Source organism: Vipera ursinii, assembly GCF_947247035.1.
Source record: "Vipera ursinii genome assembly, chromosome: 2".
NCBI classification, from domain to species: Eukaryota; Metazoa; Chordata; class Lepidosauria; order Squamata; family Viperidae; genus Vipera; species Vipera ursinii.
Genome location: NC_139513.1, coordinates 83,144,456 through 83,171,078, shown reverse-complemented (window position 1 = coordinate 83,171,078; position 26,623 = coordinate 83,144,456). Strand labels below are relative to the sequence as shown.

At 40.6% G+C, this 26,623-nt stretch overlaps 1 protein-coding gene across 1 annotated transcript in view; it reads right to left on the bottom strand.

Annotated features, from left to right (window-relative positions):
• Positions 1 to 26,623, bottom strand: part of MGAT4B (alpha-1,3-mannosyl-glycoprotein 4-beta-N-acetylglucosaminyltransferase B) — a 112,755-nt gene that overhangs the window by 42,026 nt on the left and 44,106 nt on the right. The window contains exons 2-4 of the mRNA XM_083350899.1: positions 7,106 to 7,285; positions 4,800 to 4,940; positions 1,881 to 2,014 (exon numbers count right to left, since the gene is read on the bottom strand). Coding sequence (XP_083207025.1) covers positions 1,881 to 2,014; positions 4,800 to 4,940; positions 7,106 to 7,285 — 455 coding nt within the window. The remainder of the gene's footprint in view (positions 1 to 1,880; positions 2,015 to 4,799; positions 4,941 to 7,105; positions 7,286 to 26,623) is intronic.

The window sequence follows — 26,623 nt, the reverse complement described above, 5'->3', positions numbered from 1 at the left end:
AAGGATTCCATGGATGAGAATCCTCAAGGGATTGAGGATGAGAATCCTCAAGTAGATGTCAACCTTGCGAAGTAGACGAGACAGGAAGCATGGCCAAATCAGCTAATTCCTCTTAATTGTACAGTTGCATCAAGACAATCATGCCTGGCTGAAAGTACATTTCTCCCATGTCCTCTTTATAGCCTATGGAGAGTCCCTTCCGAGCTGCTTGGCCCCTCCCCATTCCTGCTGTAGGCTAAGATGGCTTTTATCTGACTATTCCCCTGGCTACTTCTCTTCTCCCTATTTCCCAAGGTCAATCCCACATACCATTACAGTAAGGCTTTTTGCTAATGGTAAAGTTTACATTGTTATTTGTATAATCTAAAATATCAATGAACTAAAACTATAGTTACTTTTTCTCCCAATTCCCTTTCTCTTCTCTTATGATAAAAGATTTGCCAAAGTTATGAGAAAGTACTGTATCTCCTGCACTGAAATTCTACTTACCAGTTAACAAGAGAAAAGGTATGTACTTAAGATTTGGGTGTTTTTGTGACAGACCTGTGGAGAGGAGCTGACTCCTACAAGCTATTGCAGTTGTTCAGTGATTATCACAGTTCAGTAGTAGTACGAATTTATTTATTTGATTTTTATCCCACCTTTATTACTTTAGAAGTAACTCAAAGTGGCAAACACACATAATATTTCTTCCTTGACCTATTTTCCCCACAACAACAATCCTGTAAGGTGGATTGGGCTGAGAGAAAGTGATTGGCCCAAAGTCAACCAGCTGGCTTTCATTGAATGCTCTTAAGCCAATGCCTCTGTTGAGTCCCTGATATACACATGTTGGGAGTAAGGCTGGCAAAATCAAAATGGCTGTGCCAGTGAGTTCACTTGGGCTAACACAAGTCCACTCAAAGTCCAGTGTCCCTATTGCTACTACTAGCTAATTGAGCCACAACAGTTAATTCCTGGACCTTCTCTGTATGCTTGAATTTATTGTCCACATTATAGGTTAAAGAATAAGAATATTTTTTGCTTTCTGAACAGAGATCACTTTTTTCCTTAATTGTGCGGGGCAAAATATTAAAACATGACAAACACCTGCTAATCAAAAATGTAAGGAAATGAAAACTGAAAAAGAACATTAAAGCTAGTTTTTCTCTGTACAATAGCAGGATGCAGGAGGTTCTGTTGCTTTAAGGGTTTTTGAAAAGAAAACAACTGTATTTCAAACCGGGGATAAATAACCACAGTGGGAACACAGTACGAAAACATGCATATACACACACGTATAAATTGTAAGATAAACTATAGCCATTGTTTATTAATGTGTTATGGTCATGCTAATTCTAGAGTTCAAAATCTGTTTTGATTAAAGGCATTCATTTGGAAAAAGCACATGCCTCTGTTTCAGCTCAGTTCTCAGTTCTATTATTATCTTATTATTTCTGCAACAAATCCTGAGAGAATATCACCATGGCTCTTTTGGAGATAGCATTTCAGTAAACAATTCCCTCTAACTCTCTAAGAACAGACATCAACCAACTCAGTACAACTGAAATTAAAAGGGCATATACAACTGTTGGTAAGGCAGCAAACAGCCTTCTGCTAACATATTGACCCTCTGCAGCTGAATACGCCCAAGCATTGTTTCACATTTGAAATAGCCCACTGGGATCCATTGACAGGATATGGCCAATGATCCTTGTCGGACAGCAGCGTCTCTCTCTGTGCCAAAGGAAAAGGTCTCTCATACCCATGTGAAAATCATCCTGGTACTTTATGACTAGCTGTGCCTTCCCAATTCAGTACCAGGTTTCTGTCAAACACACAAGACAGGGATATAGCGCTATGAAAGGCAGATTCAGAAGCAAAAGGATGACTTGAGTTACCTCAGCAATCATGACGACAATGACAGAATCTTCCTTCTCCTGCTGGTTGAGCTCGGAGATCAAGGAGTTCAGGGTATCTGTCAAATATGAATGGACCTCCCTTTTGACACTGGGGATTCCCATGACTACTGATACTGTAAAGGAGCAAAACAAAGCAGATGTGAAATTATCTCGCTAACACTTTCGCACACCACTTTCAAACGGAGTTCAGTTCTCAGTTCTGCCAGTTGACCTATATTCTTGGATATGAACTAATAAATAAATAAGGACATTCTGTGTCGGTCATTACAGCAGTTGCAAGGAAAATTGCTTTTTTTTAAAGACAGTGTTTACAAAAACAAAAAAACCTGAAGAGAGACTCAGGAAGAAAATCTTAAATTTTATGTTTCAGCGTTACGCTCTGCAATATCACTGTTATGATGCATTTTTCATTTATGCTCTGTTAGACTGCAATAACTAAGCAATTACGAGTTACTTAACAATGCAGCGTCCTGACTTAAAAACCCTGACTTAGCATTGGGTAGGAATTCAGCAGCTCACTGGGAAGGGAAGAGAAGGATGAGAACAAGATTGGTTAGGGATGAAGCAAGGTGCAGAGATACCTAGATAAGGAAGGGAAGAAAAGGCAAACAACCTTTAGACATTACAAAAAGGGTCAAATTCACTAGGCAAGCAGTCCTTTTCAAGCAAAGACTTATCTTCATCTTTTTGGAACTCTGCATCTATCTGCCTTTCCATTCACAACTATTAATCTTTAAATCCTCTAATTAATAGGCAATTAAGGACAATTTTATTTTCCTATGATGTAAATATGGTACATATAGGAGATTTGAGGAAACCAAGCCCTTATCTGAATACATTGTCCCAAACAAAGCACTGGCTCAGTAGATAGTGTCAAATTGAGCCAAATTAGGAAACTAAAATTGTCAGCTTAAGCCATAAAACATTTAGAAGCCCAAGGAATGCTGATAAATTGAACAAAGAACTGGGAGATGAACAGAGCTTTGGAAAAGCAGAATAAAATAACTCTCTTGAAAGAAACTATGTTCAGAAATGCTGCCTCTTCTTTTAAAACCTAATCTGTAATTTTGACCCACAGTGATACTTTAATTGCTTTATGACCTCACAAAGCAATGATAAGATAAGATAACCTTTATTGACATTTTTTTTACTGTGGGCACAACGGCACACATCAAAAATGAAATTTAGTTGCCCACTCTCAAAGTTGAACACATACATGACACACACCTAACTATACTATATACACATATGTATAGACCCACACCACTACATATACATAACAAATAAATTTTAAATACTGTCCATCTTGAATATATAACAGAAGGAGGAAGCTTGAGAGTTCACAAGGTTAATGCCGTATGGAATGAAACTATGGCTGAATCTGGATGTTCTGCTACAGATACCACAAAGCCTCCTCCCAGAAGGTAACAAGGAATACAGGTTGTGAAGAGGATGTGTAGTGTACCAGACACTCTTGCAGACCCTGCTCAAGCAACGCTTCTGTGCTATGTCCTGGATGGAGGGGAGGAAACTGCCAATGATCTTTTCTGCCATCCTCACCACTCTCTGCACTGCCTTCCTGTCTGAAGCAGTGATGCTTCCATACCAGACTGCGATGTTGTATGACAGGATGCTCTCGATCGTCCCCCTGTAGAAAGTGGTCAGGACAGGGGAAGGAAGATGAGCTTTTCTCATGTGATGCAGAAAGTGCAGGTGCTGCTGTGCCCGCTTCACCAGTTTCTCACTGTTGAGCAATATATTTAATGAAATCCTTGTCTGCTATATCCAATCACAGGTATAAAGAGACTGTAATGTCATTCCTATGTACCCTGTCTTTGCATCATCAAGAAACTATCTGTGCTTCAGTGTAATGCATCCTGATTCTAGCATAGCCATAACAAATTCTACATATATATGAAGACATAATATGTATAACTGATTCTACAATACTAAATCAATTCACAATCTGAATGATATCGTTTGTGTTCACAGACACGGTAAACTATAGGTTTTTTTTTTAAAAGCATCTCTGTAAAATAAAGCATAATTGCCTGGGACTATATAGATGAAAATGCCAAAGTTCATGAAGACATATGCATCTACTGAAAATCTGAAGTTTGTGGATGTACTAGCATCAGTAATACTGTTGGGGATTGCTAAGAGGAGCTGAACAAAATGACTTTCTGTTACTTAAATAACCATTTACAGGGTGTAGCATTACAGGGAGTCCTTGACTTACAACAGTCAACTGACTTACAACAGTGAGTTAGTGACCGTTCAAAGTTGCAACGGCACTGAAAAAAGTGACTCTCAACCATTTTTATAATTACTACTGTTGTGGCATCCCCATGGTCACGTGATTTATATTCAAATGCTTGACAACTGACACATTAATGATGGTTGCAGTGTCCCGGTGTCATGTGACTGCCTTTTGCGACCTTCCTACAAGCTAAGTCAATGGGGAAGCCAGATTCACTTAACATACCGTGTGTAACTAACTTAACAACTGCAGTGATTCACTTAACAATTGTTGCAAGAAAGGTAAAATGGGACAAAACTCACTTAACAACTGTCTCACTTAGCAAGAGAAATTTTGGGCTCAATTGCAGTTGTATGCCGAGTATTGTAATTTTAAGGAGCATTTTGCCTCTGCTAAGAAAAGGTGGTAGATAGACAAATGTAGCAATGTGGAAAAGTGCACACTCAACTGCTATCTTTGAGGCAAAACTCTTTATGCGTTGTGACTAAACTGCTCTTGATCCCTGTGGGGTGTGTGACCCAGTTTGAGAGCTCCCACCTCAAACCACAAACAAACATACTTCGGCACAGCATGTTGTAGGACTCCAGCTAGGATTAGGAAAGAATAACCATTGGACTGAAGAGTTGGCAGCCACTTACCTCCAGTGCGCCCTTGTCCCAGGTGAATTGCTGGCTGCAGGCTGTTCTCCTTTGACAACAAATGCGGCAAATGATGGAAGATGGTTGGGAGGTGCAGCACATTCTTGTTAGTGATATTCCACAGTTTTAGTTTTGTTTCATCTGGGGGAAAACAGGGGAACCCCTGGGTGATATATTCAACCCATTTTGCTGGATGTAACCATTTCATACATTGTCTAGTCTGTGGATTGTGATAACCATTTTGTGAAATAGTACAATCTTTTTCATTTGTATCCTCTAATTTCATTACGTTTAACATGAAGTACCTCCTAAACAGCCATGCTTCACTTTTCCTCAGGCTGTTTTGAGAGAAGGAAAACAGAAATTTATCAAATCAATAAAGGAGAATATTTGTAGCTCAGGGTTGAAATGGGGGTGTCCTTGATGCTCTCTGAGCTTGGTTGTTTTCTTGCAGACGTTTCATTGCCCAAACTAGGTAATAGCAACAGTTTATCAAATCTCAGAACCCTAATTTTCTTTAATATTTAGAGCTATACAGCTGTTTAGATTAGTTCACCAAAAAAAATGCCTCAGGCCTCACTGATAGCACGTTTTGGACACTGAATCTAAAACATTACATATCCCCAAAGTTATGTTCTAAATTTGGGACGCCTGTATCCAAATGTATCCATGAAAATAAATTCTTAATTGGAAAAGAATCCATGTATGTATGGATCTAAAATCCAAACGTAAGTGACGCCACTATTTTGTTTTAGAAAGAAGCACCTTACATTTCAATTCAAATGAGAAAAATGTTCTATTGTACATCTTTTGAGTGCAATTATATATCTTAATAAACCTTCATTTTAAATATTTTGGCACAGCCTTTTCCAGCAGCAGAGGCTATACTCTCCATATAGTCTCTCTTCTATGCCAATGTAACAGCTTTGCTTTGGGAGCGGCCCTGGTTGCCAGCTTGTTTCTGGATGCAGTTCAAGGAGCTGGTTGCTTCCTATAAAGCCCTACATGGCACATAGCCCAGTTAATTAAGGGACTGCCTGTCTCCCACAATATCTGCCTGGCTGGTTCACACAATCCAGATCCCATTTACTAAAGAGTGCCATTATCAGGACCATGGAAGTCTGCCTTCTTAGTAGCAACACCTGTACTCTGGAATGAGGTTCCCTCGAGATTTGAATAACCTTCAACCCTACTGGTATTTCGAAGGCCAGAAGATGTAGCTCTTTGCCTAGGCCTTTAGCAAGGCCAACTGGTGCCCCTTTCTTTCTTTCCCCTCGTTCCAATGTTCCATCTAGATTTGTTTCTTCGATCTTGTTCCTTTGTTGTGTATTTTTGTGTATTGTTGTTTTTTAATGATTTTTAACCATGTGTAATTTGCCCAAGAGTTGCTGGGATATTATTATTATTATTATTATTATTATTATTATTATTATTATTATTATTATTATTATTATTATTATTATTATTTATTGTTATTGTTATTATTATTTTATTTATTATTATTATTACTACTACTACTATTACTATTACTACAGCAATTTATTATTAAAGTACATAATGGCAAGACTTCTCTGTGCAAAAGGGGGATTGTTTTCACAAGTTCTCTATAGAGACCAGCTGGCTAAAGCTATTGAGAAAAAGGATATGCAAAAGCAGGAAAGCATCAGCTGAAATAGAAATCAGGCAGCACTGTGGAGCTTCATACAAACCTAACGCTATGACAGCAGAGGTATGAATAATTCTGTTGCAAAAAACTACGGACATTGAGATGGGATCTTAAATGGGATAGCTTCCCTCTACAACAGGGGTTCCCAACGAGGGGTGCCCGCACCCCCTAGGGGTGCAAGATGATATTCAAGGGGGTGCAAAAACTTGGGTTTTCAAAATTATAGTGAATATGCATAATTAACTGCCGTTATTTTGAACTTTTGTAAGGGGTGCGAGAATATATCCGAAGCATTCTAGGAGTGCAGGGTATAGAAAAGATTGGGAGACGCTGCTCTACAAAATCAGTTTGCATGCTCATAATGACTCTATATGTTTTCAGCGGACTAAGAATATTTTAAATAATTTTCACATCATTTTGTACATGGCGAGCATCATGATTCAATGCATTTTCATAAACTTTAAGCCCTCATCATTACATTCAGCGACCTACGAAACCTCCGCACAGCAAATGCTCTTTGCTGGCCAGCCACTCCTGGTGCTTACAGGCTTGATGGATTCCAATTGCCAGACCTTCCAGCCTTTGGCATTGGGCTGAGGCAGACCTCTCTACAGCTCATCTTTTTAAAAGCCAGATTTACCAGATAAACTGCTCCACGTCCGATTGATGTCCCGTAGGGCTTGCTTTTCAGAGATGGCTCTCTTTATTTCATCCAGGACTACATTCAGCTCCTTTGACCGCTTGAGGCTTTCCTGTTCTGCAGCATGCAAACGGTCTCTCAGTGCTAGGAACTCTCGCTGATAGATATCCACAACATCACCTGAAACAAGATGAGGAAAAAGTAGCACTGCTGCAAGTGGAAAGACGATTATTTTGGGAAGTTACGTTAACCAATGTAGAGTTTTGCTAGTTTTTCTTATTCTTTCCAAGGGGAAAGGATAGAGCAGGAAGGAGCAAAACATCTTTTTTCTTCTGCTAATTTTGAAGGAATATATATATTGACAGAGACATACTAAATAGAGCAATGTGTTTCCAAATCAATTCTAACTAATATATTGGATCCTAAAAAAATCTAATATACGTGCTTATATTCATGGTTTATGCTTCTAGGCAGAAGTACAAATATCACAAATCATTTTAGAAATAGCCCACAACTAAGTCATACTGTAGTTAAATGGTTACATATAAACCAGATTCCTTTGAAAGTCACCTTGACCAGCAAGCTTGCCACACAATATATATAATTGCTCTGTCAAAGTACTTATGGAAAAAGAGAAAGAAGCACAATTAGATATTGCAGTCACTTTATTCGTTTTTAAAGTATTAATAGTGCACAGGGCAATTTATTGGTTCATGCACAACTGTAACAGGATGAATATAGGGAGGAAAATAACAGCGTTTCAAACTGAGCAGAAGAATACAGTTACAACTGTATTGGATTATCTCTGAGCATCTCAAATAAGCAAATAAATATTCTCACATAAATACAGCAATATCTAAGCACAAATTACAACAACAACAACAACAACAACAACAACAACAACAACAACAATAATAATAATAATAATAATAATAATAATAATAATAATAATAATAATAAACCTTGTTTATATGAGCATATATTCACTTAATACACAATATATTCACATATGGACAAGTCCATGTCCATATGTTCATACTGTATAAGAGGCAAGATTGTACCCAGTCTAGCAAATCCTGGCATTTTTAATTTGTAAAAAATATTTCAGAAAATACTAAGTGGTAACTAATTCAATATTCTTAATTTCTCTTGGATTAAGTTCAAGAAGAGTGGGGATATTATTACATTCTTTTTTTAATCAAAAGTGTTATGTCAGTAGCTTTGTTGCAAAGAAGGTTCCTTTGAAGCGGGAGATTCGGGTGCAATTATTGGCTAATGTTGTAAAGGCGGGGAAACCCGGGCTTGGGATTGGATACAGTTCAAACAGCTCGAGTATATAAGCCGGAGTTATTTTGACAGTTGTCAGTTGACATATGTGTATTAATAAACCTTATAGCTGTTAACCCTCACTGAGTCATTCGTCTGTCTGGACCAAACAACTGGCGACGAAGGTGGGATAGACGGCGGACTAGTGAAGGATCGGCAACAAACAGCTGCGCGTAAGGCGGTAAATTTTAAAAAAATTCACAGTCAACCGCAAGCGGCCGCGGCGGAATCAACAAACCTCCGAATGGCGCAAATTGGTTCTTTAAAAGAATTCGATCCAAACTACCCAGAGGACTGGGAAGAATATGTGGGACAGGTCGAAGGGTTTTTGCTCATGAACGGCATAACCGATGACCGAAAAAAGGCGGCTGCCTTACTAACTATTTGCGGCACACCTGTGTACCGGGTTGCCGTGTGACTTTGTCAACCATTGCCGGTATCAAGCGTTTCGTATGCTGATTTACTGGCCAAATTAAAGGTACATTTTACGCCGAAAAGATCAGAACTCTTTTGGCGGAGCATTTTCGAAAAATGAAATCAGAGACCGGGCGAGTCAATAACCAAATTCGTTGCTGCAGTTAGAGAAGCAGCGTTACGTTGTAAATATGACAATTTAGAAATAAGAATCCGTGATAGAGTGGTGCTGGGCTTGAGAGACGAACAGTTACAAAATAGAATTATCGCTAAGCCCACCGGCGACTTGCAAGAAGTCCTCGACGAACTTTTGACGTATGAATCCACTGGGTATCGTGACCCCCCCCCGCAATAGCATGGCTGCTTCTTCCGAAATAAACCAAGAAAGCCTTGTGGACTGTGGGGAGGTGGACCAACAATGGGAAGCCGACATAGCCGAAGTCACCAGAAGGTTTGGAAAAATGGCGGCTAAACCATCCCGCAGCGAAGGACCAGAACCGAGTCGCCGATTCCAAACAACACCACAACGACAACCAACAACACCACAACGACAACCGAGAGATATTCCAGCAAGACTGCGCGACAGCGACAACAGATGTGGAAGCTGCGGGGGCAACCATCCCCGAGCAACATGCAGATTCCGCTCTGCTAGATGCAGATTGTGCGGAAAGACCGGCCACATTCAAGCCATTTGCAGGGGTCGTGCACGCGACAATCGTCTACACGAAATCGACGTTTGGGCCGAAGGTAAGGTAACCCCTTACTATAGTGGCAAGGAGACCCCTAGACCTTGGGCACAATACCCCAACCGCGGGGAGGGGGCGCGAGTCAATCACATAGGGAAGAGGAAAATAAACCATATTTTGGGACCAAAATTAAAGATCTTAGTCCAGTTGCAAGGAATTCCTTGCAAAATGGAAATTGATTCTGGGGCCTCAGTGTCCATAATTTCCAGCGAGACCCTTAAACAGATTGAACTTAAAAGTGGTCGCAAAGTTCCACTTAGTTCAACCAAAATTCAATTGGCAGATTTCAAAAAAAAACCAATAAAAATTAAGGGAAAAGTTACCCTTAAAGTTAAATATAAGGGGTTTAATGGATTCTTAGACTTAATAGTCACAGAAGGCCATAGAACTAGTTTAATAGGCCTTAACTGGTTTCCTGCCCTGGGAATTTGGGTTGGGGGAATAAACACCATTAATAATAATAAGACCCTCAAATCTGTCTGCGATGAATTCGCAGACGTATTTGATGGGTCTTTGGGTAAATATAAAGGGCCCCCAATTAATTTTAATTTAGACCCAGCAGTTAAACCCATCAGGCTTAAGGCCCGACGGGTGCCTTTCGCCCTTAAGCAAAAAATCGAGGCCGAGCTCGATAAGCTTGTAGGCCAAGGCGTTCTAGAACCGGTCGAGGGTGGCTTGTGGGAGACGCCAATCGTCACACCCCTTAAACCAAATGGGGATGTGAGGATTTGCGCTGATTACAAAGCCACCCTGAACCTTGGAATGAAAAAGCATGCTTACCCGGTCCCGACGGTGAAGCAGGTCCTCGCCACGATACAGGACGGCGCCATATTTGCCAAGTTAGACTTGGCGCAGGCGTATTTGCAACTTACTGTTTCTAGGGAAGCTGCTGAAGCTCAAACTATTGTTACCCACAAGGGGGCGTTCCGAGTCCACAGACTGCAATTCGGTATTGCAGCAGCTCCAGGCATCTTCCAGGAGGTGATGGAGAGGACCTTAAAGGGCATACCTGGTGTATGCCCTTACTTTGATGATGTTCTAATAGCTGGAAGAAATGAAGAAATTTTAGCTGAGCGTCTGGAACAGGTATTGGGAAGATTTAGGGAGGCTGGACTTAAATTAAAAAGGGAAAAATGCTGTATAGGAGTTAAATCCACAGAATTCTTAGGATTTAGAATAGATAAAAATGGAATTCACCCTACAGCTGATAAAATTAAGGCAATTAAATTGGCACCAGAACCAAAAAACAAGGCTGAATTACAAGCCTTTTTAGGATTAGTCAATTTCTATCATACATTCTTGCCACAAAAAGCTGCCATCGCGGAACCATTACACAGACTATTAGATAGAAAAACCCCATGACAGTGGCAAGAAAAACATAGAGTCAGTTTTCAAACCTTAAAAGATATTCTATCAAGCCAATCCACAGTTACTCATTTTATTGAGAACAAACCGATCTATTTAGCTTGTGATGCTTCACCTTATGGTGTGGGGGCTGTTATCAGCCACATGGATAGTCAGGGCATTCAAAAGCCAATTGCATACTATTCCAGGACGCTTACTAAAGCTGAACGGAATTATGCACAAATTGATAGAGAAGCATTAGCTATTGTGGCAGGAGTAAAAAAGTTCCATGATTACCTTTATGGTAGGAACTTTACCATACTCACTGACCACAAACCATTATTGGGACTGTTTACCACTGATAAGCAGACACCCCAAATAATGTCTCCCAGAATGCTGAGGTGGTCAATTTTCCTCTCAGCATATTCATTTTCACTGCAACATAGACCTGGTAAGGAAATGGGCCATGCGGATGCCCTTAGCAGACTGCCTTTAACCAACACCGAGGAGGACCCTGCCCCAGTAGGACAAATTATGTCATTACAGGAAATTCCTGAATGCCCCTTAACAGCTAGAGAAATAGCTGAGGCTACTAAAAAAGACCATATTCTCAAAAGGATTATGACCTGGGTACTAGGGGGTTGGCCAAGTACTAACCCTGATTCCAAGTACATCCCATATTTTAGGAGGAAGAATGAACTATCATCCCATTTGGGGTGTATATTGTGGGGTAACCGTGTTGTTATTCCTGAACTTCACAGAAATACAGTTTTAACTGAATTACATGAAGGTCACCCCGGAATTGTTCGAATGAAGGCATTAGCCAGAAGTCATTTGTGGTGGCCGGGGCTTGATAAAGATATTGAGGAATGCGTTTCAGGGTGTTATCTGTGTCAGCGATCTAGACCAGAGCTGGCACACGCACACACACATAAGTGGGAATTGGCCAGGAATCCTTGGTCTAGGATTCACATTGATTTTGCAGGGCCATTTCAAGGCCTAACCTTCCTAGTTGTGGTGGACAGCTTCTCTCGGTGGCTGGAGGTAGTGCCTGTTAATTCAATGTCATCTGGTAGAACAATACAGGTTTTAAGGGGCCTCTTTGCCACTCATGGGTTACCTGATATGATTGTATCTGATAATGGGCCCCAATTCACCTCTGCTGAATTTCAGGGTTTCCTCAGGGCCAACTCGATTAGACACGCAACATCAGCACCTTTCCACCCGTCCACCAATGGCTTGGCTGAACGCAACGTGAGAACCACCAAAGACGCCTTGAAGCGAATCATCCGTGGCGACTGGCACCAAAGACTTGCAGACTTTTTGCTGACTCAACACACAACCCCTTGCACGGCTACCGGGAAAAACCCTGCAGAAATGAGGTGGGGAAAATGGCTAACCACTAAACTGGACCGGTTACACCCTGACAGACTACCCTCTAGTGCAGAACCGGACATTCCAAACAGGTCTTTCAAGATTGGAGACTTAGTTTGGGCCAGGAACTATGGACCGGGGGACAAATGGGTTCCAGGGGTAGTCACTGACATAATGGGGCCGTTGTCTTACACCATTGAGGGGGAAGGGAATAGAGTAAGTAAAAGACATATTGATCAATTAAGGAAGAGGGTTGCCGGAAGTATGCCAGTCGTTGGGGGTCAAAACGTACACGGGGGCGATACTGCATCTTGGCTTAATCAAAACAACTTGCCAGTTAGCGGAGAAGTGGAAACTCAAACCAGTGTGGCTGCAGCAAACCCACAACACTGTCAAATTGATTGGGAGCTGTCCCCTATGAACAGGCCAGCAGTACCTGAGCAACAACAACAAACACAACAGCAATCACAATCAGTTAGTAGTGAATCTTCAGAGCCTGTAATTCAAAATTCCAGACCCATAAATATCAGCCAGTCAATCAGACAGTCAGTTAACAATGACATAAGTAGCCAACCCAATAGATACCCATCTAGGGTCCATAGGCCACCCAAATACTTGAGAGATTACGTCAACAAATAACATCAACTGGGGGGGAAGGGGTGTTATGTCAGTAGCTTTGTTGCAAAGAAGGTTCCTTTGAAGCGGGAGATTCGGGTGCAATTATTGGCTAATGTTGTAAAGGCGGGAAAACCCGGGCTTGGGATTGGATACAGTTCAAACAGCTCGAGTATATAAGCCGGAGTTATTTTGACAGTTGTCAGTTGACATATGTGTATTAATAAACCTTATAGCTGTTAACCCTCACTGATTCATTCGTCTGTCTGGACCAAACAAAAAGGAAATGGTGTTTAAAATAAGACAGATAAAGGAGAAGCCCCATACAGTACTGCAAATATTCTTTTGGCTTTTGTATGACAGGAAATTCATTTTGTAAAACTCAAGATGTTTTGGGGAGTCAATACAGACTTATACTTAAAATAAGGATTAACTTTTCAAAACTGTTCTAAAGTTAAACTAGTTCTCCAATATTCAAAAAAGGATTTCTTTGTGGTAAATTATATTGTAACTGTTATTCCTATACCGCAAGTGTGTTTGAGAGTAGCTGTTGGAGAATCACAAAAATAGCCTCTCTGCAAAAAAAATCTATCTAAACAGTCTGCTGTTTATTTCCTAAAGTTATGATACTCTGTGTACAACTTGTGCGTCCAGGATTTTAGCAATGAGAAGTTTAAGAAGAACAAAAAACAAGCAAGGGGCTAAAATAAAATATTAGGCAAAGGATTTTAATATAAAAAAATGTACAAGGCTAAAAAACAAGAATCTATCATTCCACTATCAGTGCTCTATGGTGGGTTAGTTATGGCTTAACAAACTAGAGGTGCAAGGTGTGTTTTCCAGCTATGTATGGAGTGACAGCTGCTTCACAAGCAGGCCAACATAAATAATTAAAGAAAGATCCAGGACCTCAGACTTCCTCCTTAGCCAGATGACTCACAAGGTAGCTCTTGGAGAAAGAAAAATCAATAAATGGAGAGAGTATTTAATTATTACTGTAGGCTGTTAAGGATTCTCCTAACTGTGCTAAATAAAACCATGCTATTGATTTAGCTAGAGGAACATTATGAGCAAAATCAAATTCACACGATTTTTCAGCAGATGATAGCAGATCAGCGGCAACTCCTCTCACCCTTGATTTTATGTCTTACAGTCTTCCTTTTTATCTCAGTTCCTTCTTCCCTGTCTTAAATTTAGCCGTGAGTGAAAACCAGAAGATGGTTCTGCCCAGCCACTGCTGGCATAGAAACAGGAAGTGTACCTCATTCAAAGCATTTATGACCAAGGTAATTCTATGTAATGGAGCACAATTAGATACTTGGTAGCTTCAGCATGGGCAATATGGGAGAAGGAGGTGTTTGCTGTATGGTGGCCATTGGCAACGTGGCGACATTTCCTGGAGGGCGCAAAGGAACCGTTCGAGGTGTGGACGGATCACAAAAATCTGGAGGCTTTGCAGACACCACGGCGCCTGTCCCCAAAACACATACGGTGGGCGCAATACTTTCAGCACTTCCGATTTTGGTTACTGTATGTACCAGGGAGCAAAAACTTTCTGGCAGACGCACTGTCACGCATGCCCCAATATAAGAGCAAGCGGGAGGAGGTAGTACAAGCCATTATGCCTCGCTTCAGGTAAGCAGTGGTGCAAGTGGTTGCACGCCATCCGGCCAGCGACCTGGTCCAGGAACTGCAGAAGGCCACCCAGTACGATCCCTGGCTGCAGGACCACCAAGCCCTGGTAACAAAAAGGGATGGACTGGCGTGGAAGGGCGATAAGTTATATGTTCCACAGGCGGTGAGGTTAAGGGCATTGCAAAAATGCCATGGTGTAAAGCAGGCAGGACACTTTGGATTCCTCAAGACCCTGCACCTAGCGAGACGCCAATTCTGGTGGCCCCAGATGTAGACGGATATTGAAGCCTACATGTGGGGCTGCCCTGTGTGTGCCACTGCAAAGCCTCATACCAGGAGGCCACCAGGGCTGCTGCAGAAAGTGATGGATCCAACCCGACCATGGGAGGAGATATTGATGGACTTTGTCATGGAACTGCCAGAGAGCTGTGGTTACATGGTGATCTGGATGGTAGTCAACCTTTTCTCTAAGCAGGCCCATTTTGTACCATGTAAGGGGTTACCGTCTGCACGGAAACTCGCTAAGATGTTCATCACGCAGGTATACCATCTGCGCGGGGTGCCCCGGCAGATAATCTCGGATCGGGGGGTGCAATTTACAGCCCGCTTCTGGCGTGAGTTCATCCATTCCATCGGGTCATCTCAGGGACTCAGCTTGGCATACCACCCAAGTACCAACGGGACAGCAGAATGGGCCAACGCGATGGTGGAACAATATCTATGGTGCTACGTCTCCTATCAGCAGAACGACTGGGCAGACATGTTACCATTCGCAGAAGTGGTGTACAATAATGCAGTGCATAGCAGTACCGGTTTTAGTCCCTTCCGGGTGGTGCATGGTCTGGACTTCATCCCAATCCCTGAGTGTTCGCAGCGGGATCCCTCCCCCTGTCAACCCCAGGACTGGGTAGCCCACATTACGGAGGTTTGGGGGACATGAAGAGGGCCTTAGTACGACCGGAGGAGGCTGCAAAGGTGCAGGCAGACAGGAAAAGGATGCCCCAAAAACCTTTTGGGGTTGGGGACATGGTATATTTATCAACCAAGTACCTCTGCTTGAGGGTGCCATGCAAAGAGCTAGGACCGAAATACCTAGGGCCATTCCGGATCACAAAGATCATCAACCCATTAGCCGTTCGGCTACAGCTACCCCGGTTCCTGGGGAAGATACATCCGGTCTTCCATTCCAGCCTACTGAAATCAGTAGAGGGGACCCCCTTGAGGCCTGTAACAAAAGCCCCGAGGCCTGTTACGGGGGACCATTATGAGGTGGACGAGATATTGGACTTCCGGCTCCGGCAGGGCTGATTGCAGTACCTGGTGCGGTGGAAGGGATACCCTATCACAGAGGCCTCATGGGTGGGGGAAGCAAATGTTCAGGCTCCTCGACTGGTGAAGAGGTTCCACTGACAGTATCCCAGGAAGCCGGGGGGGGGGTGTTAGGTGAACTATCTGCCACAGCGGGTGAGTCTCCTTATTTTCCAGGTGGAGCCCTGGTAGAGGGGCCGCCTGTCAAGCCCTGTGGGCTTGCCACTTCAGGGAAAGGAAAGGGAGGGGTATTCCCCTTTGCCTGGGAATCCCTCTCCTGACCTCTGAGCAGCTGAGGCTCCTGGCTGCATGCTGACTGCTCTCTCTCCACCCGCCGAACAGCTGAGGCTCCTGGCTGCATGCTGGACTGACAAACAACTGAGATGAAAAGTGTCTCTTGCTTACTGTAATGCTGGACTTATATTCCTGAAATTGTTTTGAAGATTCATTTAAATAAGCCAGCAGTTTTAAAATTATTTTGAAGATTCATTTATATAAGCTAGCAGTTTCAAAATCTCAGACAGATTTTTGACTGAAGTACTTTTTGCAGAGTACATAGTACCCTTGACCTAATTGCCTTCTTTTCCAAATTGGCATATTCAACAATTTCCACCTATTTTTACTAAGGTCTACTCTGTAAGGTGTTTGGATGAAACCTGAATTATCCTTCTGATCACTGGACAACGATTAACGTCCTCGTCTGGTAGGAAGGCAGGGCTAAGGAGAAATTGCTACTATCCTGGGAGCGATAGGAATTGACTTGAACTATGTTGATGTTTGGTTATAAGCAAAAAATCACCCCAATGCTCAAAACATAGAAAAGTATTTTACTTCTTTTCTGGACAATTCCCTCCCCCTCCTTTTTGGGGGAGGGGATCTATTGGTAAGCAGAAGGAATATTATGATAAATCCAATTGCCATTCTAGGTTGCTGAAGTAAGTTGATACTACAGGGATATGTCACAATTGTATTTCTCTAGCAATGAGGCCTGAGGAATTCATTAGATCAAATTTTGCAACTAATGCTCATCTGTAATCGTATAGGTGAGAATGACCTTGGGAGACAGGAGGAAAATCTGCAGCCTAAGCAATAGTCTGATAAGAGGTAGCTCAGTCCTAAGGTGAAGGGGAGGAAGCATGGGGGCATTTCAGAAGGGATCCTCCCTGACTTTCTGGAGAATAAAAGAAGAGGAGAGGAGAAATAACTTTCAGTTTTGCAAAACTCCTTAATGTAACCTTAACATAAATAGCATTAGAGGTCATCCTTGAGTTACAACAGCAGTTGGGACTGGGACTGCCAACACTATGCAATGTGGTTGTAAAATATGTGACTGCATCGCTTAGCTACATGTAATCCAAGACACATGGGTCATTAAGCTGAAGGAGCCCCAGATAGGAGTGCAGGAGAGTGGGGGATGCCACAGAGGGTGAGGGGAGGCCTTGAGAGGCCTGGTGCAGGCTGCATACAAGTTGGGGCAGAAAGTTTCTGCAGTGTGGTGCAACTGGCATGAATCAGGAAGACTAGGGAAGGAGGGTGCGGGGTGCATGCAAGCACAGGGATGTTGGCGCTAGACAAATATTCTTTTTTCTAACAGCTAATGATGCAGTATTGGCCAGCCCTCCTAGGCCATAAGATACAAAAAAAACTGATAGAGGAGTTTTCTGGATGTGCTTGAGATATATTTTACATGTGCTATACATGTCTTTTGTAAGACATGTTCCTAAGCATAAAATAAAATTGGATAAAAGTTAGGCAGTATAATTTTTTGCACCAAAGAAATATGAGCTCACCTTAGGTCATTACTAAGTGATAATGCCTCTGGCTCCTGTATTCTCCTAGTTAATGCTATAGTCACCAGGAACACTGTTTTCATCATTAGTACTTTAAGTGGGATCTGCTTGATGACTTTCATAGTGAACCGAGAGTCCATTAGGAAGGTAATAATATATATAACGGAGGGAAATAAAAGTGAGTGTGCAGGGACATGAGAAGTAGAATTCCTAGGAAACATAATTTAACTAACAGAAAGCTACTCACAGTCATTTCAGAAACTGCATTTGTGAAAAATGCTAAGCTAGAATGGTATAGGAAGTTTTTTGGTTTAGCCCAGGCAGAACTGCAGTCAATGTTTAGCATACCGTATGAACCAGGCCATCAATTTAACCCATAATATGTTTTATTTATTTTCTTCATATTATATTACATGAACACAGGTATGACATTTTGTTAAGCCACTTTAGCCATTATGAATCCAGAATGAAACAGGGACTAAATTTGGTGATATAATTTGAAGAAATCTGTTATTGAGCAGAATATAGTACTGTTCTCTAGTACTATAATATACAACTAGGGGAAAAATGAAAAAATACAGAATGTCTAAAATACAAAAAAGAAGAGAAATTTTAAAAGTTAAGTACAATACTAAAAAATGGGTTTTTTTCAATCACAGAATAAACTACTTCAAGAAAGAGTCCATACATACAAAGAGATCTGGAGCACATCAGGCAAAGTATTTTGCAAGTTAGTGAATGAACTGTATACTGACTTGAAAACCTACGCATCTGACATTGTTCCAGGTTTTGCAACTTGGCACATTTGCTACTTAGCTTTTAGTGCCTCGAATTTCAAAGCAAACATTAACCAAAATATCTCCAGCCACCTGGCTAATATATTACGGAACTGTTTACACAAAAAGATCTGGCAGATCTTGGACCCTTAAAGGAATAGTTCTTCAGTAGGATCAAGAACTTTGTCCAAGGCAACAGAGCAGTGTCCTTGATCTAAATTCTCCATACCTAATTACTGATCTTTCTTCACTTCATCTAAACTTTATTTGAGAAAAAACTTTTGGGAACAAACAGCTCAGCGGAGAAACAGTCCAGTTGAAAACACTGCAACTGCAATCTCCTGGTCTGTTTCAGACATATTAACCTCAATCTAATAAAACTTTCTAAAATAGATCCTCTAGACCTTTAAGGAAATTTAAAACACATGCCTGGGAAAATTTAGTAACAAAAACCAGCAAAAACAATAATGTAAAAGAAGAGCTCATTAATGTAAAAGAAGAGCTTCAACCTTGTTACATACGGTTTAATGTATACCTTTAACAAATTAAAATCTGGTACAGTGATAATAACAGGTTTAAAAATCAGGAGCTGGACACAGAAATTGACCCTTGTCTACCACTTCCCCTTCCAGCTTTTCCTCTGTAACTGCAAAATATCACTATGTATTGCCTCCCAATTAATGATACGTTCCTCTCAGATTAAAAGAAACGTTTGAATAATATGCAAATGACAGTAACCTTATATTTAAATAGTGTTATAAAAGCTGTTTTGCATACTGTGTTACTAAACTCGTCTTATAAAGAAATCACTGTTTTCACTTCCACATTACACATATTGGGAGAAGGGCTGAGAATGGCAGAAAGTAAAGGTAAAGGTAAAGGTTCCCCCGCACATGCGTGCTAGTCGTTTCCGACTCTAGGGGCCGGTGCTCATCTCCGTTTCAAAGCCGAAGAGCCAGTGCTTGTCCGAGGACGTCTCCGTGGTCATGTGGCCGGCATGACTAGACACCAAAGGCGCACGGAACGCTGTTACCTTCCCACCGTAGTGGGAAGTAGGTGGCAGAAAGTAGCTTGTCTCAAAACAACAACCAGTAGGCTCATGACTAAAGCAATGAGGAAGTGGGGAAACTCATGCTTTTGCTGGAATCAGCTGGTACAGCTCTAGGCAGGCTTGTTTCTGAGAATGTTTCAGGAACATCTGAGGGTTTGTCTCTTGAAAACTAATGTTTTAGTAGAACTTAAAAAGACAATTACTTTATGACATTTTAAACAATGAAGTTGCAGTTTCATGGCATTCAGAATTCAAGTAGGACTTAACAAGAGTCAAAAGTTCATGGATTAATCCAACAATACTCAGTAAGAACCCAGGTTGCTTGTTCAAGACTAGAAACAGATCTTACACAAAGAACTTCTTAAAAACCTTTTGTTCCGTTACATAATCATACCCTATTTTATGCTTCAGCATTAAATTTAGACCAGATAATAACAAACGAAAAAACACAATGTATTTTTTGTGTCTGAAAGGTAACCACTTCAAATAAACCCATTTTGGAAGTTATCAAAAAACATTATTGCATGATTATTTTGAGCTAGAAAGCAAACTCTAGCAAACTGTGTTCAAAGACAGTTTTGCTTGCATTTTCATAAAGCTGAAAGGAATCCTACAAAGCTAAAGCTTGAATTCTGAGATTAGCTTTCAGTGGAATTGTCAATTTTCTTGAAACTCAAGGAACTACTTTACAGTAATAAATTAGATATGTAAGTCACCACTATTCTTTTCCCAGCTTCTTATGAAAATATTGTCAAGCTGTTCTCTGTAGTTTTAGCTATTTTTTCAGTGCTATTGTGTAAGAGCAGGAAGAGAATTCTGTAAAGAAGCCATGTATAATATAATTTTAGTAGATTGGCATACATTGTACTAAGCAATATACCATTCAAATGACCAGCAAGAATTTCTCTATATTTTCAATCAACACAATGTTTTTCAAACATCTCTCATTAATCTTCAAGCCTAACAGAGTACAGTATGATTAAGATAGGGTGAAGGATAACCACACATTACCTTGCCCAAATGCCATCTCATACTTTATATTTATACAAAGATCTCATGGTTGAGCAATGTAATAGTAGTAAAATATACTCATAGAAATGCAGTTTTGGCTTATAGGAATTACTGAGGATGAAGTGCCCCATTCATGGAACCTACCAGGACAGCTTCCTACAAAAATGCTTATTACAGTTTTTTGTGCAGATAGACTTCTTGCCTCAAACTTAGCATACAAAACTCCTAAAACTGTTGAGAACATATGTACAACCTTCAGTTACTACAGTATACCTGAATTAGTTTATCCTTCAGATCATGATAGAAAGAGCTGATGTCTATGGGATATTACTGCTAAAAACTCCTACACTGATTAATGTCACAACACTCTGAACTTTACATATTGCTGCACGTTGCACAGGACAGCCACAGTAAGGGAAATGTAAGAGAAATAATATATCTTATATTAGAATATACTTCCAAAACATCACATGTATAAATGGGTTTAATTTAGTCTTAAAAGATAATTTCTACTATCACGCTACACTTTAGTATAACATTAGTGCCCTCCAGGTATCTTAGACTACAAATCCACAAAATCCAGTCCATTGGCCATTCTGACTCCAAGAGACATAGTCCAGAACATTTGGAGAGCCCATTATTATCTAAATGATTATAAATTAAGACCCATTTGGTTTGATGATATTAAGAAAGTAGATTATGGTATCATGGCAATTCACTTATTTCAAAAAATTTAGTACTCAGCCAGTGACTCACCACAAAGTTTTTCCTCCAAATAATGTTCCAAAATGGGAGGATTATCTTAGATTAACTGAGAATATAGTAAGAGGGACAGAAATATTTTTGTAATACTTCCTTTGGTGGGAAAGATAATCTTAAATTCCACATTTTCTTCCTTTGGGTATAGTTTTTATTATTACACATATTCTGGTAAACACCTAAAACCTGAGAACATATACAACAGCAATATTTTTATTTCATTTTGCTTTTATTTTTATTTATAAACTAAGCATCCAGCCTATCAGTGCTGCACAATGTGTACAATAATAATAAAAAAATCAAGCAATACAAAGCTATAGCATGAAATGTTTACAGTAGCACTAGAGAATGACAAAATAGCCTACAGAACAGTCTTTACTACCAATCTAAAGCCGTGCAAGCAACTTCTAATATTACTGCTCTTTTGGTGTTCAAGCAATGGAAAAAACAAAAAAGGGACAAAAGCAACAAACAAAAAAAACCCATTCTGAAGTGTTACAATTTATTTTTCTATCACGGAGACCACTATTGTGGAAAAGAATTTACCCAATGAATTCTGGTTGTAGGGCTGTTAATTAAGTAGAGCAGCTAAAAGCACACCAGTAAAAAGGCAATTGTCAATTCTTATAATACAGATTAAATTGACTCTTGTCTTGTCCAATACATCTCTTAGATGCATAATTGCTAGCTTTGTTTGCTTCCTGCCAAAGTATGCAACTTCAATTTTCTATTAATTTATCTACAAACATTTCCTGAATTTAAGGCAATACTATTTGTTTTGCTGGCACCAGATTGGCTACAGGATGAACTGTGAGAGGCAGAATGACTAACAATATTGAATGAAGCATTCTTGCCTCACGTGCTAGTTATACAGTAGAAACTTACATTTCAGGAATGGTTAGAGCCATAAGGGATTAAGCAAAGCATCCCAAACATAAGTTCTCTCCCTTAAAGGATTAAGGTGCCTGTATCCCATAAAAGGCTTATGTAGCAATAGCACTTAGACTTATATGCCGCTCCATAGTGCTTTACAACTCTCTTTAAGTGGTTTACAAATGTCAGCATACTGCCCCCAACAATCTGGGTCCTCATTTTACCAACCTTGAAAGGATGGTAAGTTCATCAAGATCGAACTCCAGGCTGTGGGCAAAGTCAGCCTGTAATACTGCATTCTATGCTTTCTAACCACTGCACCAGGGCTCCTATACTTCCTTCAAAAGTTGTTTGTTTATTTGTGTACATGCCCACATAACAGTTCTGCTTGGACCAGAAGTGATATGAAATTGTTTTTCCTTCACAGAGAATTGGCACAGCTTTTGAAGCAGCATGTGAGCCTTTCAAAGGACACTGGCATTTTTACAATTCAAGGAGAAATGCTTTGTTTGCACTAACAAACTCTGCAAACCACCTCTATCAAAGGATTTTCAAACAGTTTTTCATCAACTTTTTGATTCCATGATTCCCCAGTCAGCCACATTTCCAACTTAGGGCCACTGTTAAGGAAAGATTTTTAAAATCCCATACTTAAATGCAACAAGAAAGCACAGACAGTTGGCTGATATAAATGTATTTAAAGGGACACAGTTTGAAAGAACTTTTATTACTGGATCAATAAAGTTATCTATGCTCCCACCTATACCCTGAATAATAAAATTAAATGTAGGAGGAAAAATGAATTAAGGTATATAAGTGCATACCAGAAATAATCATGTTAAATCAGAATCTGCACTTTTCAACAATTAACCTAGTGCAGCTAGCAACAGTTTCTAAAAAGTAGCAGTGAGATAAATTAGCATTAGAAGATTCATGACAGCCTATCAACTCCCAACGGTAAAGATGTAGGGCCACCCAAGACGGACACGTCACAGCAGAGAGTTCTGACAAAACGTGATCCACTGGAGAAGGAAACGGCAACCCACTCTAGTATCTTTGCCATGAAAACCCCATGGACAGTACCAAAAGGCAAAAAGATACGACGCTGGAAGATGAGCCCCTCAGGTCGGAAAGCATCCAATATTCTACTGGGGAAGAGCAGAGGGCTAGTACTAATAGCGCCAGAAAGAATGAAGCGACTGGGCCAAAGCTAAAAGGACACTCAGCTGTGGATGTGTCTGGTGGTGAAAGGAAAGTCCGATGCTGTAAAGATTTTTTCTCCATAGGAACCTGTAATGTAAGATCCATGAATCAAGGCAAGCTGGACATGGTCAAAAAAGAGATGACAAGATTGAACATCGATATCTTAGGAATCAGCGAACTAAAATGGAGAGGAATGGGTAAATTTAATTCAGATGACCATCAGGTATAGTACTGCGGGCAAGAATCCCTCAGAAGAAATAGAGTAGCCTTCATAGTCAATAAAAGAGTAGGAAAAGCAATACTGGGATACAATCCCCAAAATGACAGAATGATCTCAGTTCGAATCCAAGGCAAATCATTCAATATCACAGTAATCCAAGTCTATGCCACAACTACCGGTGCTGAAGAGGATGAAATTGAAGCCCTACAGCACCTTATAGAACTAACACCAAAAAATGATGTCCTTATCATCACGGGGGATTGAAATACTAAAGTAGGAAGCCAAAAGATAACCAGAATAACAGGCAAGTTTGGCCTTGGAGTACAAAATGAAGCAGGGCACAAGCTGACAGAATTTTGTCAAGAGAATACGATGGTCATAGCAAACACTCTTTTCCAACAACCCAAGAGACGGCTCTACACATGGACATCACCAAACGATAAACACAGAAATCAAGATTGACTATATGCTCTGCAGCCAAAGATGGAGAAGCTCTATACAGTCAGTAAAAACAAGACCAGGAGCTGACTGTGGCTCAGACCATGAGCTTCTCATTGCAAAGTTTAGGCTTAAACTGAAGAAAGTAGGGAAAAGCACTAGGCCACTCAGATATGAACTAAATCATATCCCTGATGAATACACAGTAAAGGTGACAAATAGATTTAAGGAATTAGATCTGATAGACAGAGTGCCTGAAGAATTATGGATGGAGGTTCGCAACATTGTACAAGAGGTAGCAACTAAAACCATCCCAAAGGGAAAAAAATGCAAGAAAGCAAAATGGCTGTCTGAGGAAGCTTTGCAAATAGCTGAGGAAAGAAGGGAAGTGAAAGGCAAGGGAGAAAGAGAAAGATACACCCAATTGAATGCAGAATTCCAGAGAATAGCTAGAAGAGATAAGAATGCCTTTTTAAATGAACAGTGCAAAGAAATAGAAGAAAACAATAGAATAGGGAGGACCAGAGATCTCTTCAAGAAAATTGGAGAGATGAAGGGAACGTTTCATGCAAAAATGGGCATGATAAAGGACCAAAATGGCAGAGATGTAACAGAGGAAGAAGAGATTAAAGAAGAGGTGGCAAAACTACACAGAAGAACTATACAAGAATGAGCTTAACGTCCCAGATAACCACGATGAGGTGATCACTGACCCCGAGAATGTGAAGTGAAATGGGCCTTAGGAAATCTGAGCAACAACAAAGCTAGTGGAGGTCACAGTATTCCAGCTGAGTTATTCAAAATCTTAAAAAATGATGCAGTAAAAGTGCTACACTCAATTTGCCAGCAAATTTGGAAAACTCACCTGTGGTCACAGGATTGGAAAAGGTCAGTTTACATTCCAATTCCAAAAAAGGCAATGCCAAAGAATCTTGAAACTATCGCACCATTGTACTCATTTCACATGCTAGTAAAGTTATGCTTAAAATCCTACAAGCTACACTCCAGCAGTATGTGGACTAAGAACTACCAGACATACAGGCAGGATTTCGAAGAGGCAGAGGAACTAGAGATCAAATTGCCAACATACGCTGGATCATGGAGAAAGCTAGGGAGTTCCAAAAAAAATCTACTTCTACTTCATTGACTATTTATTTATTTATTTATTTATTTATTTATTTATTTATTTATGGGACTTATATGCCGCCCTATCTCCCGAAGGACTCAGGGCGGCTAACAACAATAAAAACAACAATACAAAAGTTAAAAGAAATTAAATAAACAGCTCCAAAATAAATTAGCTAAACAATTAAAAATTAAAACATTTTAAAAACCCGTCGTCAATCTATGCTATACTATGCTAAAGCCTTTGATTGTGTGGATCACAACAAATTGTGGCAAGTTCTTAAAGAGATGGGAGTACCAGACCATCTTATTTGTCTCTTGCGAAACCTATATGTGGGTCAAGAAGCAACAGAACTGGACAGAACTGGACATAGAACCACTGATTAGTTCAAAATTGGGAAAGGAGTCCAGCAAGGCTGTATATTGTCGCCCTGCCTATTTAACTTATATGCAGAGCACATCATGAGAAAGACAGGGCTAGATGAATCAAAAGTTGGAGTTAAGATTGCCGGGAGAAATATCAAAAACCTAAGATATGCATATGATACCACTCTAATGGCAGAAAGTGAAGAGGAACTAAAGAGTCTCTTCAGGTAAAGAAGAGTGAAAAAGTTGGCTTGATCATGGCATCCAACCCTCTCAATTCCTGAACATCGGCAAGACAAAGGAGATGGTGCTAGACTTCTGGAGGAAAAGAGAGGAACCTGCCCCACTTTACATTGGGTGGGGGGGCTGTGAGGAGAGAGTCTCCTCCTTTAAATTCCTGGGAGTCCTCCACTTTCTCAGGGTCTTGTGGAAGAACAGGGTAGAACAACCACTAATGACCTTCTTTTACCGGCCTACTATAGAGAGCGTCCTCTCGCACTGTATTGTGGTTTGATAACCGTGGATAGGAAGATATTACAGAGGGTGGTGAGCACAGCACAAAATATCATGGGCTGTCTCCTGACACCACTGGATGACATCGCCAGGGCCCGCTGCCATGGAAGAGTGAGGAAAATGCTCAGGGATGACTCACACCCTGGTCGGTACCTCTTTACTCTCCTACCATCGGGTAGGAGATATAGAAGTATAGCCAGCCTCATCAACAGGCTGAAGAACAGTTTCTATCCATGGGCTGTCAGGCTCCTGAACGGGAAATAACTTTATGTATGATAGGTTTACAAGGCCGGCACACTGTGCAATTAGCTCACATGGTGTAACAAGATGGTGGGGTTTGTTGTCACTGTGAGTTGTGGTGGTGGGGGCATGAAGGGAAGCTCAGCCAATCTCATTGTATACATGTTGTACTTTGATAATAAAGGTTCATTCATTCATTCCTACAATGCCATCACTCCATAATTACAATCAACTGGCTTATTACAATACAAATGGGGCAAGAAAGAAAACTTTACAATGAGTTTCTACCCTCCCCCTATAGTCTTCCTAATTTTCTTCTGAGGCTTCACATGGGGACCAATGGCTCCAGGGCTCCTTCCTTCTTCTGCAATTTCACAGGCATCTGGGGGAA